Source organism: Mercenaria mercenaria, chromosome 18 (genome assembly GCF_021730395.1).
Source record: "Mercenaria mercenaria strain notata chromosome 18, MADL_Memer_1, whole genome shotgun sequence".
Classification (NCBI taxonomy): Eukaryota; Metazoa; Mollusca; class Bivalvia; order Venerida; family Veneridae; genus Mercenaria; species Mercenaria mercenaria.
Window position 1 is genome coordinate 26,310,001 of NC_069378.1, and position 15,211 is coordinate 26,325,211.

Genomic DNA, 15,211 nt, shown 5'->3' on the forward strand with positions numbered 1-15,211 from the left:
ATTGTATGCTGCCGGACTATTTTCATTAATACACATGACCCGACACATTTCTATAAATAGTGCACATAAAAACTTCACTAAGTTCCATTTAATATCGATAAACATTGAAGATTTCGTTCAAGAACAAAACAAGAATCAAAATGGTAAAGGTATATAATAAAAGGGTCATTATAACAGTAGCTAGATCTGGGACTTTGTATTCGGCTTTCGTGGATTTTGCAAGGTTGGATCACATTCGGCGCTTGCGCGCGCCTCGTGAGATCCAATCTGGCAAATCCACTCGAGCCAAATACTGCATCCCAGATCAAGCTACTGTTATAATAACCCTATTATATATCACTGTTATTATGTTTCATATTTTCATCCGGAACAGATATTTCTGTTTCAAAGTTTAGAGGAAAGGTTATTGAAGTTTCATTTGAGTGCCATTGCGTGAAAACCGACCTCCTGGTAATTTGATCTGGATCCATACTTTGCACTTATCTGTTGCATACAATTGCTGATATTGATAAACAATCAGTATGGATATCAACTGACCTGCTTCCTTGCTGGACACAAAGCCCAAATGTTGGTTTTCTCACAGCAGCGCTCCTTTGCTTGTTGTCGGTTAATTTGGTGAATTTAGTTAACCACGTCATGAATAATGATTACACAGTAATGAAAAGTTTGTTTCTATTCATGATGTATCTATTTATATTTCACAGGTATTAGGGTTTGAAGGGGTGACGGCTCATCCAGATGAAATACAGCCTCGCTGTCGAAAGCTCAGCCGGCAGTTCCATCCTGATAAATTTAAAACTGCTGCGGAAAAACTCGCCGCTCAAGAAAAATTTATAGAAATCCAGAGAGCATGTGACACTTTGAACGAAATGCGTAAAAGACGTGCAGAGAAAAATATGAAATCAGATACGACTAAAGCGCCACCTAAAGACCGTAGAAAAACTGAATTTTAATGTCTGATTTCAAAGTAGGAAGTTTTGATATCTTTAAGTGATTTCATATCAGGTCTTGTTGTTATAAGTCGGGTTTTGACAGTCCTAGTATATACAAAATTTTCACTCCAAAACCAGCCACAAATTGTTTGTTTGTCAGGAATTGGATAGGAATTTGCTACAATAACAAAACATGTGGGTTTGAATGTTGAAGTGTTTATACAAGTGCAAGGAAAAATACTGATTCAAGGTCAAGGTCAGACTGCGAAGTTTCTATCAAAACAACACATTGCTTACATTTAATAATTTCCCCCAAGTTAATGTTGATTGGCATTGATTGCCTCTCATATGCCTCTCATAATCAATGTCAAGTACTTAATGAAAAAGATAACTTGAAATTATCAGGAGCCCATTCCACCTATCTCAGTACTAGAGAGAGAGAGCAGATCTACAGGTCACGTGGTTATAGGTTTGATCCATATCCAAGTTGTATGTGCTCTGTGACAGTTTGATATGATAAAAGGAATTGTGTCAAAAGCCTCTTCGTCCTCCGCCTCTGAAATATGTGGAGAAGTTGGCAGTTACTTGCAGATAACAGGTTAGTACTGGTACAGAATACATCAACACTGGTTAGGTCAACTTATAAACCCCAAACAAAAATAAAGTAAGATTGTCAGACTTGATTCGAAGGCTAGTTCAGCATACTAATCTAATAACGAATTTTACTTCACTTTGATAAGGACACTTGTCAGTCACTGTATGTTTGTTATTGAAAATGTAGCTAATTCTTTGTTTTTGTTTCAAAAGAAAAAAAATCAAATATTTAAATTTTCAAATTTGATGGACGATTATGTAAATTTCTTACTGAAAGCCATTTAGAAGAGATTCATTCAGTGGGTAGGGCTTTGACTTTCTTAGGGTGAATAGGGCATGGTGGGGATCAGCATAATTATCATTTGAATCACTTTAAAATACACTTTTTTTACACTGTGATAAAGAAAGAATCTAAGCTGAGATAAAAAATCAAAATTTTATTTTGTGAAACATTTACACCCTGCTTTAAATATGGCTTTACTGAATCGTGCAAAAAAAAGTTGATTTTATATGAAATTAATATTTTTAAAGTAAAACTTGATGCAAATTGTAGGAACTTTTGCATTTGTTTTACCAAATTGTTTTAATTTTGAAATCCAAAGATAAAGTTTATACAAAGATCTGTTGTTACTGCATAATTTATGTACATATATGTGTGTATGACTTAAGGGTTTTTCTTAAATCATTTATTATGTGTGTATTTGCTACCAGTGTTGTTTACACCATTATAGATTACAATGTATTATCAAACATCCTGTAATTCATTTTTTATGTATCTGTTACAGCCTTTTTATCAGTCAGTTGTTGAAAAAATCATTATCACAGAACATGTGAATTAAGCAATGATAATATTTTTTTATATTAAAATAAATTTGGAAAACCTCACATATGAAATTATTTTAAAGTTAAACTAGTTTTTCTAAGACCTCATTGATTCCTGCCAAGCTATAAAATCAGATATCTTTGTGAGGGATTTAGGTTTTCTATGGGACCTCTGTGGGCGAGTGGTTAAGGTTGCTGACTACAAATCACTTGCCCCTCATCAATGTGGGTTCGAGCCTCACTCAGGGCGTTGAATTCTTCATGTGAGAAAGTCATCCAACTGGCTTACGGAAGGTCGGTGGTTCTACCCAGGTGCCCGCTCGTGATGAAATAATGCATGGAGGGGCACCAGGGGTCTTCCTCCACCATTAAAGCTGGAAAGTCGCCATATGATCTATCATGTGTCGGTGCGAGGTTAAATTTTTTTTTAAAAAAGGTTTTCTGTACTGTGAAACTATGAATAGTTGTTGGGGACTTATTCTCATGGATTTTATTATTGCCTCAGTCCATGAATAAACAAAAAAAAACACAAAAAACAATATTTATTATTCAATAGTTGCAATCTGCTCATTCTTATCCCCATGAATTGCCATCTCAGTCAAAGCCACGAATTTCATGGCCATGAAATCATTTGATTTCACAGTACTCCCTAACTGTATTTTGTGAAAGTAAATTCTCAAGAAATTGTTTGCATTGCTATAAACAGACCACAGATTTCACCAGATTATCATATATCACGAAGATTCTATCACTCTTACAACTTTGAATCTCAAAAAAGCTAACCAATATTTGGTCTCACAAACATATCTGATTTTAAAGTAATTGTTTATTATTTTTGTAGGCTTATTTGTGTGAAAACATTTTACTGTTGTTGCTGATGTTACTGAGAGACTTACATGTACATTGAATGTAAATACACTTGAGCCACAGCGTAATGTTTAGTATGAATGGTGTTAATGCAAACGTCCTACAAGATTGTTGAAAAATGGTTAGGTTTTTTTTTTCAAGAATTGATAAATTTAATGTTTATATAATTTCTTTTGCATTCAGGTTTGCCATTGTTAATACATATCTGTACATAGTAGACTTGATAATATCAGTATTAGCAGTGGTTAGTTTTTGAGCTCAACTATTAAAACTTTTTCAGACAGTAGAGCTTTGGTTGTCAACCTGTCGTGGTATCCGCATGACAGTGGTTTTGCATGTAAGCAGGTTACTCAAATAATGTTACGTCTTTGGCATCATTAGACGGTCTAACAGGATAAGTTACATATAGCTCTAACTTACATTTTATAATTATTTTATTATACCAGATTTATACAGTACGCTTTTCATGACAAACATGTTCAAGTTTAATCAGATGTCAGTCACACATTTTACAACAAAAATAGGGAATAAAAACTTAACGAACATTTTTAATCAATTGTTAAATGGATGAAATGAAAAATATATTTTACCATACAAAGTCTTAAGTCATTATCAGACTTATTTTATATCAGACTGTAATGAATGTAAGATATATTTGAAAATCAAAATTTTGTGTTCGTTTCCAAGACATCAAATGTCAAAAATGTTTTATGTTTAAATAATTCATTTCAAAATGGTCATTATGCCAAAGGGAGCTTTATTGAAATAGTGATGCTTCAGTTTTTAATTCATTAATCCATTGTTTTGCATTATGTTTAAGGCTTTTAGAGACAGAGAGATATCTAATTGTTTATAAGGATCTCATTCATTAATTTATATAAGTTTCTCAGAATCTTTTTAGAAAAAGTTGTTTGTTGTAACCTTATTTTGATATAGTGATATTTAAACTATTTTTAGCTCGACTATTCGAAGAATAAGTAGAGCTATCCTACTCACCACGGCGTCGGTGTCGGCATCGGCGTCACACCTTGGGTTAAGTTTTTTCGTACCAGTCCACATTTTGACAAAGTCTTTTGAGATAAAGCTTTGAAACTTTCAGCACTTGTTTACCATCATCATGGCCAGTTATAGGCAAGAGCACATAACTCAGTCAAGGATTTTGGCTGAATTATGGCCCTTTTTGACTTAGAAATCTGGGTTAATATTTCGCACCAGTTCATCTTTTTTTACAAAGTCTTTTGAGATAAAGCTTTGAAACTTTCAACACCTGTTTACCATCACCATGTCCAGTTATAGGCAAGAGTACATAACTCCATCAATGATTTTGGCTGAATTATGGCCCCTTTCGTCTCAGAAATCATGGTTAAGTTTTTCGTACCAGTTCATATTTTGACAAAGTCTTTTGAGATAAAGCTTTGAAACTTGGCCGAATTATGGCCCCTTTTGACTTAGAAATCATGGTTAAGTTTTTCATACCAGTTCATATTTTGACAGTCTTTTGAGATAAAGCTTTGAAACTTTCAACACCTGTTTACCATCACCATGTCCAGTTATAGGCAAGAGTACATAACTCCATCAAGGATTTTGGCTGAATTATGGCCCTTTTTGACTTAGAAATCTGGGTTAATATTTCGCACCAGTTCATATTTTGACAAAGTCTTTTGAGATAAAGCTTTGAAACTTTCAACACCTGTTTACCATCACCATGTCCAGTTATAGGCAAGAGTACATAACTCCATCAAGGATTTTGGCTGAATTATGGCCCATTTTGACTTAGAAATCTTTGTTAAGTTTTTCGTACCAGTTCATATTTTTTGTAAAGTGTTTGACATATGGCTTTGAAACTTTTATCACTTGTTTAGTATAATAGTCTCTATCTGTAGGAAAGAGAACATAACACTGTCATTTATTTTGGCTGAATTATGGTCCTTTTTGGATTTTGAAATTGGTTCTGTTTTCATACAAGTCCATGTTTTGTCAAAACTATTTGACATATGGCTTTTAAACTTTGAACACTTGTTTATCATTATGATTTCCATCTGTAGGCAAGAGTACATAACTATTTTGATTGAATTATGGCCCTTTTTGGGCTTTGAAATTGGCTGATATATTGCCATTTAGTGCAAGACTTATCGAAATCAAAGTAATACAGGAACATTGTTTGTCTAATCTATTTATTCCTTTTGTCTGAATATCCGTGGAAATATTTTGACCCCATTCTTCAATCAATTCTTCGAATAGTCGAGCGCGCTGTCATCAGACAGCTCTTGTTTAATGTTATAGTGACTGTATTTTAAAGGCTGGACATTTTGCAAATGTTTTGAATGGTGTCTGAACATACATTTTGCATTCACTGCTTTTAAATTATTTATTATATATATATAGTGTTTTGATTATGGTTTTGGATCTTGTCTTGTTAAAAGCTGTTCAGATTTATGCAAAGTTTTAGCTGGTGCAGTACAATCTGAACAAATCCACAAGGTAAATAAAATTCTTTCATACGCCCATGTAACAGGACATATTATTTGATCGCCAGATGTGGGTGTAGTCCACGAAAACTGTCCAGGCTCTAACTTACGCAGGTCTTTACAAATGTTCACCAAACTTGGTCAGAATGTTAAAATCAGCATCTTATCTCGGCCAGTTTTGATAACTATCTGGCCGGAAAATACCACTTTCTTAGGAGTGATAGCCCTTGAATTACTAAAAATTGCAAAATTTGACACATGATCGCTTAATAGTCAGGGTATTTTATATTGGAACTAAACACAGTTTATAAACTCCAGACCAAGTTCGATAATCAGCCAGATCAGATCAGTATCTCCAGAGTTAGGGCCATTGAATTAGTCAAGTTTGATAAAGTTGGCAATGTCTGCTCAAAATAATGTAGGTTGTTTTATTTAGACCATTTTATAAACGTTTGGGTCACATTAAATAACCATCCAGTTTAGACCAGCATCTCCAAGATATTTACTGTCCATGAATTTATTATACATGTAATTGCAAAAATTAACAGTGTCCACACAAATACTCTTTTCATGGATCTCAACTATGCATTTTTATACCAAAGATGTAACTCTGTGTTTGGTAACAGGGCAGTTCGGATAAGTATCTCCAAAGTTGCAACCCTTGAATTAGCCAGAATTGCAATCAGTTAACTGTATCAGTTCAAGAAGTGGAGTATTACATAAGTCAATATTCATTTGCTGACAAGGGTATATTTGTGATTATGACACTACTGTTTAAGAATTCTGGTTAAATCTCCACTTTCTAGCTCTAGTGCCATACAATACAGCTCTGTCGTTATATTGAAGGCTTGAACATGCAATTTAGGTACATCACACACAATTCTTTAACGATTAGTTAAGACTGTCAGCTCAAGAGATGTTCAGTTTAAACTTGTCATATCTAGCAGACTTTTTAAAGAACAAAATGTTTACCAAATATTTTAGATGATGAATTTGTTTTGATGTATTTATTTCATAGATGCATATTTTGTGTTTTTGTATAGTGCTGTTTTGATGCCATACATAGAATAATATTAAAATCAAATGAACCTTATCAGACTTTCTTCAATTTATTTTAAAAAGAGTGAACATCTACCTCAACGTTTGATGAATAAATAAAGAGAACTAAATTATTAAGGTGTAAAGTAATATTTGAATGCCAAAGCTTTTCTGTGTTACATTAACATGATTAAGCACAAATAATGCTCCAATATAACCACATTAAAATTTTATATTTTGCTGGAAATGTTTCCGATGTAGAAACATCAACAAATTTAAGACACGCAGTCAGTTTTTGAGAAGTTTTGCATGCCAGCAGAGTAATGTTTCTTGAAAACAAAATGCTTCCAACTGACAAATTAATTACTCTACATAAATATTCACCATAGCATTACGATGCGTCACATGTAAGACAGACACTGGTCAGTTAATAAGACATGCTAAGAGGTGAACAATTTACATTAACTTGGTAAGAATCTCTTGTGCTGGACCGGTTATTCATATAACTTGGTACGAACATTCACCATACGAAGGAGCGGATGCATTGGTCAAGCGGTAATACCCCAGTCACACATACGACGCGGATAGCCACGTCTAGCCACGGATAGAAACGTAGTAATCCGTATCTACCCGTACCTGAGCCGTACGGATTGATACGGATTACTATTTTAAGGTATGTGTGACTGGGGTATAACACTACGAAACCAGGGGTCGTGAGTTCGAGCCCCGCTCCTCCACTTAAAAAATACTAGCATTGGGAAAATAGTGCCATGTACGGCTTGCTTTACACCTGGCACGCTAAAGAACCAGCCTGAGGGAAGTTTCTGGAATGGGAGCGTCTTCTGTATCTTGCACTATCCTCTCACTAAGATTACTAACGGTCTTTTTGAGGAGTCGCCCATGTCATATGGGTTACCGTTGGCGACTATAAGCAAACTTCTATACAAACAAATATACACCATATGAAGATATTTTCCATCCTTTAACCCAAAGGTCAATGCCGCTTCTTGCCTTGTATAGTTTACATGTGTGAAAAGATATTATAGTTTGAACTTGACATAAACATTCACCATGCAATACTAAAAAAAATTATAGGGTACAATAAGACGTCAAAGATTTTTAATTATTTAATTAATTGTCCTTGCCTTAACTGGCACATGCATTCATCATTGCATTACATTGCATCGGATCACATGCACGTGACACCAGACCACTAGATTATCAGTCAATATCACACTTGGGTTTATACCATTTTATAATTATTACAAATATTCAGCATAACATATAGCGATGAAACATTTGTTACTAACAATACGTAAAGTTTCACATCTGTTACAGAATTGTTCTTCCCCTTTAGCAAAATGTATAATTATATGTAATACAAACTAATAAGTTTAATTATTGGAATTATTTTCCCGAGCTGTTGCATATCCATTCATAACAACAAGTCACATTATATGTTACAGCTATGTTTGTTCGTTTGTTTACTCTACTATTCGAAAAAAAGTTGGCGCGGGCTTAGCCGTTGGTTATTTTTTTATAAAATAAAGTCTGCTGCTGTCAAAGCTATTGACTTGAAACTTAAAATAATCATTTACTATCAAAGTCTACACCAGGAAAATCGATCCTCAAAACTAATTTGAATGTTGACAGAGTTATGCCCCTTTTTAACTTAGATTTTTTTTGGTTAAAGTTTTATATAGGGCCTAGTGTTTACTGGCAAAGCTCTAATTCAGAGTCAAGCACCGAGAAAAGTCGCGCATGCTTGCTTAAGGGCAGCTCTTGTTTTGTTTTGAGTCACACCGACACAACAACTGATATCACATGGTGGTTTTTTTTTCTCCAGTTTTTAGTGGAAGAGATAGTTTAGGAATACCACATGTGCACTTCCGGGCACTAATGCATCACAGACTGGTACAAGGGCATAGTTGAAAGTTCAACCCCATATTTTGTTTGGCTCAAATTGAAACTTAAAAAATATACAAGTTATTGTTAATTATGTCTGATGCCATGTAATAAAACACTTATTGGATAGCTTGCCGGTCGATAATGATAGGTATTGACATCTGTCCCTCGGAACTCGGGAAATAGTTTTGAATATTGACCGCTAAGCAATTCAGTAAGTGTAATACACTATACTACTGACATGCGTTTTGTATATAATATTCATGTATTCATGTAAAAACGCATACTAGTAATAGATTGTATTATGCTCATAATTATATACCCAGTCACAGAATAATAATTGCTATTTATATAAACACGATACCTTTTGTAAGACATGACTAGACTCAATGACAAACACTATCTTTGTAAACCAACAAAGTCAATACAACTGACGTTATAGGTTCTTTAGTAAATCGTTAATATTTACCATTACAATCCATATCAAGTGGAAGGGCTGTCCCTCATGACAGGACCTATACATGTGTGAATTTTCAAAATTCTGTAAGTAAGTTTAACAAAACTTTGCTGGCCCATTTTATTGACTTCTGTCAATAGTTTGGATGATGTTTATTAGATTTTAAAAGATATTTTCTGCGCATTATGATTTTATTTCGTGGTGGTGGGGTGGGGGTTGTAGTTTCAGTCATGGCTACGCACCTACGCACCGTGCACCTGTGGTTTAAATGTGTAATATAACAAACTAGAAGTGTATTTACTATTTACAATAGCTAAACCATGCAGTAAAACCATCCGTGGAAGAGTAAGAAATAGTTTTACACAGTCAGGAAGATCTTTTCTATGTTCTGATACACAGAAACCTAATTTTCAACATTCGGCCTTGAGGTTATAATGCAGTAACTCGGTCAAAAATGAAAGAAGTCCCTAATAAATAGATCCTAATTTTTTCATTTTTCGCGCATTTGCGCGTAAATCAGGGGCCAAATGGGCATTATTTCACTCGTGGAATGAATTTTACATAAAATAGGACACTTTTCATGCTAATATTCGCATGTTTTCGAGTTGTTTACTTGAAAACGAAAGTAGGGTGTTTATTCTGCGGACCGCTTTCTGAAATGCGGCAATATGAGGGTACCTGACTTCAGTTGACTTGCATTTCACTGCATACTATTCAACACCCCTTTTTCTTTTCGTTTTCTTGAAGCAAATGTATGGATATCTTGTGGAAAATAGGTCTACGACGGAGTGAAAATCTAGAAACTGTAACAAAATTGTTAATTGTTCTGAAGTAGCTGAATTTTATATGAAACAAAGAACAATTTGTTATATTGGTATATAGCCTTGAGGTTAAGGACAGCCATTTTGATAATATTCAATATTATATTGTCAATAAACACTGCATAATATACCAATACACCGGTAATCAATAGAGGTTTATGATCAATACAGTATTGAACAGTTACCAGCATAATACCATAGGACATATCATATTATAGAATTTGCAAACCACGGAATTCATAATATCCACAATTAATCAGAAAGAGTGAGAAATAATCGTGATGAATAAAAAGGAATTTTCGTGTGTTATTTCAAAAGCTCTTGATACCATGAAATATGGATATGACGACATTAAAATAAGAGCGAAACTATACAGATTGTGTGAGACAATAATGAATAAATCAGAGGATATAGAAGAATTGATCTCTATACTAGCAGGTAGCAAAGCTGAGGGAGTTTCCTTTGCTGAAGATCCAGACAGTGATACTGATTTTATGTTGGTGAAAAAACAATGCATCTGTTGTGATAATTTACATCCCTATGACAATGGTCCTGAAAAGATGATACTTCTAACGGTGAGAGATAATACTGCTCCTGGTTATACCAAGCTGAAATGTAAAGGTTCAGACATGGACAAGATTACTAATATAATGCCTGATTTAATAATCCAAAATGTCGAAGGTCAAAACTTTGTTGGTCATTTACTTGATACTTCTAACTTTAATGATAGTGATGATGATGATAATGATGATGATTATGAAAATAGTTTCATCGTCTCAGGGCCTGCTTTCACAGCTGCATGCTCTGTATCTAATGACAATGCAAATAGCTTTATTTGTCCTATAATATCGTTTTCATGGGATTTTGCATTAGCCGTTGAATTCACCTGTACTGATCATCTACAGAAGTGGAAGGAACGTAAGAGGTTTAACAGCTGGCCGGGAAAGGACCTAATTGAAGAAATATCTCAGATGACAGGACATGTTGTTCCTGTAGGCAATAAGGGAAGAGAGAGCGCTCACCTAGAATGGAGAATCACTTACACGGAAGCCGAGTTGAAATTGATACATTCATTAAATGAAATACAAATTAAACTCTACATTCTCCTTAGAATGGTGGCAAAGAAAATTCTAAAACCTATATGTGCTGAGATATCATCTTACATCATGAAAAACGTATTGTTCTGGTTTGTTGAAAGAAGTCCGTCATACAGATTTCAGCATGAACATTTGATAGGTATACTTCATTTAGCACTGAGGTCATTGCAACGTTGTATACACAGAAAACGCTTGTCTAACTATATGATACCAGAACGAAATATGTTCGCCAGGAGATTTAGTGACGTCATTAAAGTTCAACTGGTTGAAGAACTTCACAAATTGCTCTATGTACAAGGACTACCTTTTGTTCTAGGTCAAGACGAATTCGGACCCCTTAGTGTTGCTGTGAAACATGTCATGCTCTTCTCGAAACGTGAACATTCAGAGGTTTCTCAATCTGCATCTAATCTTTCAATTAATACTCAGCAACTTCTGCAGGAAATGTTTGAAAAAGCAAATGAAATGCAGGTAGAGTTTTTAAATTTTGTTTTGAATAAGATGACTGAAAAACACAAAAAATAACAAAGGTGACATTTACATGTGTTTTCTGTTTCTGCTTTAAGAAACGATTGCATAAGTATATGAAAAAGGTTTACTAGCGGACAATGGAATTTAACGCAGAAATGAAACATTGAGCAACTGTTACAGTGTAGATTTCATTATCCGATCATGGTTTATTATACAAAGCAGTTATCATTCTTACTAAGGTCACTGTGGCCTGAAATGAATGCAAGCTAAAACAAGATGTTGTCCAGAGGACAGGTACCCCCACTGCTGTCACTGTACATTATTTTGTATGTAAGTATTGATATCCTATTAATAATTAAATAAGAGGTCAAATTGTATCATACTGGGGCAAATATTTTTTGAGATATGTGACACAAACCAGGCCCTTTTTATACCTATTTCAAACTAAGTCAAGGGCCGTAACTCTAGGTTAGCTGTTTCATAATACTGGGTCGGATTCTTTTTGAAATACATGGGACACAAAGTTAGGCCCTTTTATGCTCAATTTTGACTAAGTGAAGATTCGAAACTGGTTTGTGTTAGAATCAAATTAAAACCACTGGTGCACTGCTTCCTGTGCTGAATAACGATCCTGTGAGGTTTGAGGACTCTGTAACAAGAGCAACATCCCCATCATCAAAGGTGATTGGGGGATAAACATGCTGATGCACTTTTTTCAATATTCCACCTAGTTCTATTTCTATTGACAATTGAGAAAAAAAAATCCTCGAAAATACAATTTAATCTAAATTTAATCAGAGGGCCCTCCTGGTTTGCTCCTTTAAATGAAAGGAGGGTCATGTACTAGCATTTACTGAGAACTGATTCAGAATGTAAGATAAAACCAAGAAAACATTTAATGTTGCACTTTTATTTGTAATAATCATATCACAATAGAACATTGAGTTACATTGAGTATAACAAAAACACAGTACATTATAAAAACATTAATACAGAAGAAACAATAAAATACACAAGAAAACTGACACAGGGACAGTTTATGATCATTAAATAATGCCAGCATTGAAACACTGCATTCTGGAATTGTTGTATATCATAAGCATATGCCACACTCTCCTCAGTCAAAGATTCTAAAATTTTAGAGAACAGTCTTAAAACTCCAGCATCTGATTGGTTGTTTCTGAGCATAAATTCAAAATTTGCCAATGGCAAAGCTGCATTTTGAGACTGGCTTCCAAACTCATTTTTATCACCTTCGACCAAAGTGGTTCTTGAACATACTACGAATCTTTCACTTTTAAAACAAAGAAAAATACAGTACCTTGCACTACTCAAGTTGTATTAAATAAGGAATTATGAAATCGCGGAGTGCCACGAAGACATTGTATCACTCACCCAAGTCAATAATATTCTCCAGTTTAAAATTTGACACAATACAACATGTCCCAGTTTCGATCTTGACAGTAATTTATAAATACAAACAGGCTGATAAAAATTCACAAAAATGAAGTTGAAAAAAAAGGCCTTTAATGTTATTAAGGTACTTCGATTTAGGTTAGTGACTTAGTTTTAGATACAAGATGACCTAGCTTCAATACAAACCTAGATTTCATGAAGACAAACATTCTTACCAAGTTTTATGTAGATCGAGTTGAAAATGTGGCCTGTAAAATATTAACAAGAACTGCCTAGGATTTTATCTGTGACATATTTCTTGACAGAAGCTGACCAAGTTTCAAACTTGACCTAGTTTTTACTGAAAACATTATGACCAAGATTCAGCTTAATCAGGTTGAAAATGTGAACTCTTAATTTATTTACTATGAATTCCTATGATTTGATCAAATGATCTAGTTCTTGAACCTACATATTTAAGTTCAAACTTGACCAACAATACATAACAGTAAACAATATGGCAAGGTTTCATGAACTTTCAGTAAAATAGGAACAAAGGATATTCTGACCACCAAAACATTTAATATTTCATACACGAACTGACCAGTGACAAAGCAAGGTGAAAACAAAAATGAAATGAAGCATTATTTCATGTCTTGCCAATTTAAACTAGAATTCCTTTCATAGGACATGGACGTCCCTACATACTGTGTCACCTCTAAATAGCAAAGTTTTTATTACAGACCATATTCACATGAAGTGTGTTTGACATGTTTGAAGCAAATTGTATTCAGGTAACATTTTTGGGAAATGCAGTTTTCAAGGGCAGATAACTCTTTTCCAGTACCGGTGACCTTAGACTTTTACTGCATATCTTTGTTTCATAGATGATTGTCCTTCAATATCCAAAGTTTGAAGAAATTCTATTATAGGGAAACATTTCACCCATCTAATATACACAGACTTTAACTTCTTTTATTTGTACCTTACTATAATTTACTTTACAATTATGCTTGCTCAAGTGATAGTGGCATAGGTGCCAACAGGATGTTATTGACATACTTACGACCCTGGCGGAATGTCAGTCTTCTAACATTGTACAATCTTGATAAATATTACAACACTGACATAATGTTAAATCAATAATCTCAGTTGGACACAAAATTGATTATATGTTTGGATACATGTATATCATATAAAATGTTTAAACACAAATGTAAATGTCATATAATTACTGTTAATAAACTTGAAACACTTTTCCCTATGTTAACTGATAAGGATTTTGTAAAAATAAATATAAAACCTGCAATAGAATAAAATTGTAAAATTCTGTATGTAGAATCACAGACTTGCGTATACTGCTCGGCATATCTAAAAATAGAAGTGCGCGTCAGTTATCAAAACTGAAAGAAACCAGTTCTTATAGTAACATACAACCTTGAATTTCTCAAACAATAATACTTTCAAATTGTTAGTTTTTACATACTAGGTCTCAATGTTGATAGGAGAATATTTGCAATCTTCCAAAAGTCCGATTTTTATTTTGAAAAGTACTGCTGTATATAAAAATTATGATGAAATAGATGAAGCCAAAAGTACTATTGTACGTTAAGACTATGATAAAACAGGTGATACCAAAAGTACTGTTCTATGTCAAGATTATTGTGAAGTACATGTAGGTGATGCCAAAAGTATTGCTGTGTGTCAAGAGTATGATAAAATAGGTGATGTCAAATTAAAGTCCTGTTGTACCTCAAGATTATGATGAAATAAGTGATGCTAACAGTACTGTTGTAGGTCAAGACCATGATGAAATAGGTGATGTCAAAAGTACTGTTGTACAACAAAATTATGATGTATAGGAGGGTCAAGGGAGAGTTGTAATATAGGATGAATGTTGCACTGTCATTGTAAAGGGAATTCACAGTTTTCTTATATCCAATACTATAATATGAGGGGAAAGAGAGGACACTTGAAATAGATTACTATTTCAAGTGCCCTCTGTGTGCCCCGATTATGATAAGCCACTTGGTCAGTTGTTTACTGGACGTGCATGATGAAGTCAGATGTTCATGAGCGTAGCCTAGGTGTAAAGTAGCTATCCAGCCTATGTTGAAGTTTTGGATATATATTTTTTTTTCTTTAAAAAAAAAAGAGAGAAAGAAATAGAAATATGTCAGTGCATGTGTTGATAACACATTGTTATTGTGTCTTTCTCCTTTCCCTCTAACATTTTTAAGAAAGCTCACAGTTTTCTTATATCTAATACTATAATATGAGGGGAAAGAGAGGACACTTGAAATAGATTACTATGAGTACACCACCCCTACTGACTTTGGGGTCA

The 15,211-nt window shown here is 34.0% G+C and overlaps 2 protein-coding genes across 2 annotated transcripts in view; both read left to right on the forward strand.

Annotated features, from left to right (window-relative positions):
- Nucleotides 1-6,776, forward strand: part of LOC123537901 (dnaJ homolog subfamily C member 22-like) — a 22,982-nt gene extending 16,206 nt beyond the window's left edge. The window contains exon 5 of the mRNA XM_053529743.1: nt 705-6,776. Within this exon, the coding sequence (XP_053385718.1) occupies nt 705-953 (249 nt within the window). The 3' untranslated portion in view covers nt 954-6,776. The remainder of the gene's footprint in view (nt 1-704) is intronic.
- Nucleotides 6,777-10,185: 3,409 nt separating this feature from the next.
- On the forward strand, nt 10,186-12,168 carry LOC128550531 (uncharacterized). The gene is made up of 2 exons (XM_053529744.1): nt 10,186-11,472; nt 12,055-12,168. The coding sequence occupies exons 1-2, from the start codon at nt 10,186-10,188 to the stop codon at nt 12,166-12,168; spliced, it is 1,401 nt and encodes a 466-aa protein (XP_053385719.1).
- The last annotated feature ends 3,043 nt before the right edge of the window (nt 12,169-15,211 follow it).

Coding starts and splice junctions, on each gene's coding strand:
- LOC128550531 (XM_053529744.1), top strand. CDS start 10,186: ATGAATAAAAAGGAATTTTCGTGTGTTATTTCAAAAGCTCTTGATACC. Junction 11,473..12,054: donor AAAAAGCAAATGAAATGCAG/GTAGAGTTTTTA, acceptor GGTTTGTGTTAG/AATCAAATTAAAACCACTGG.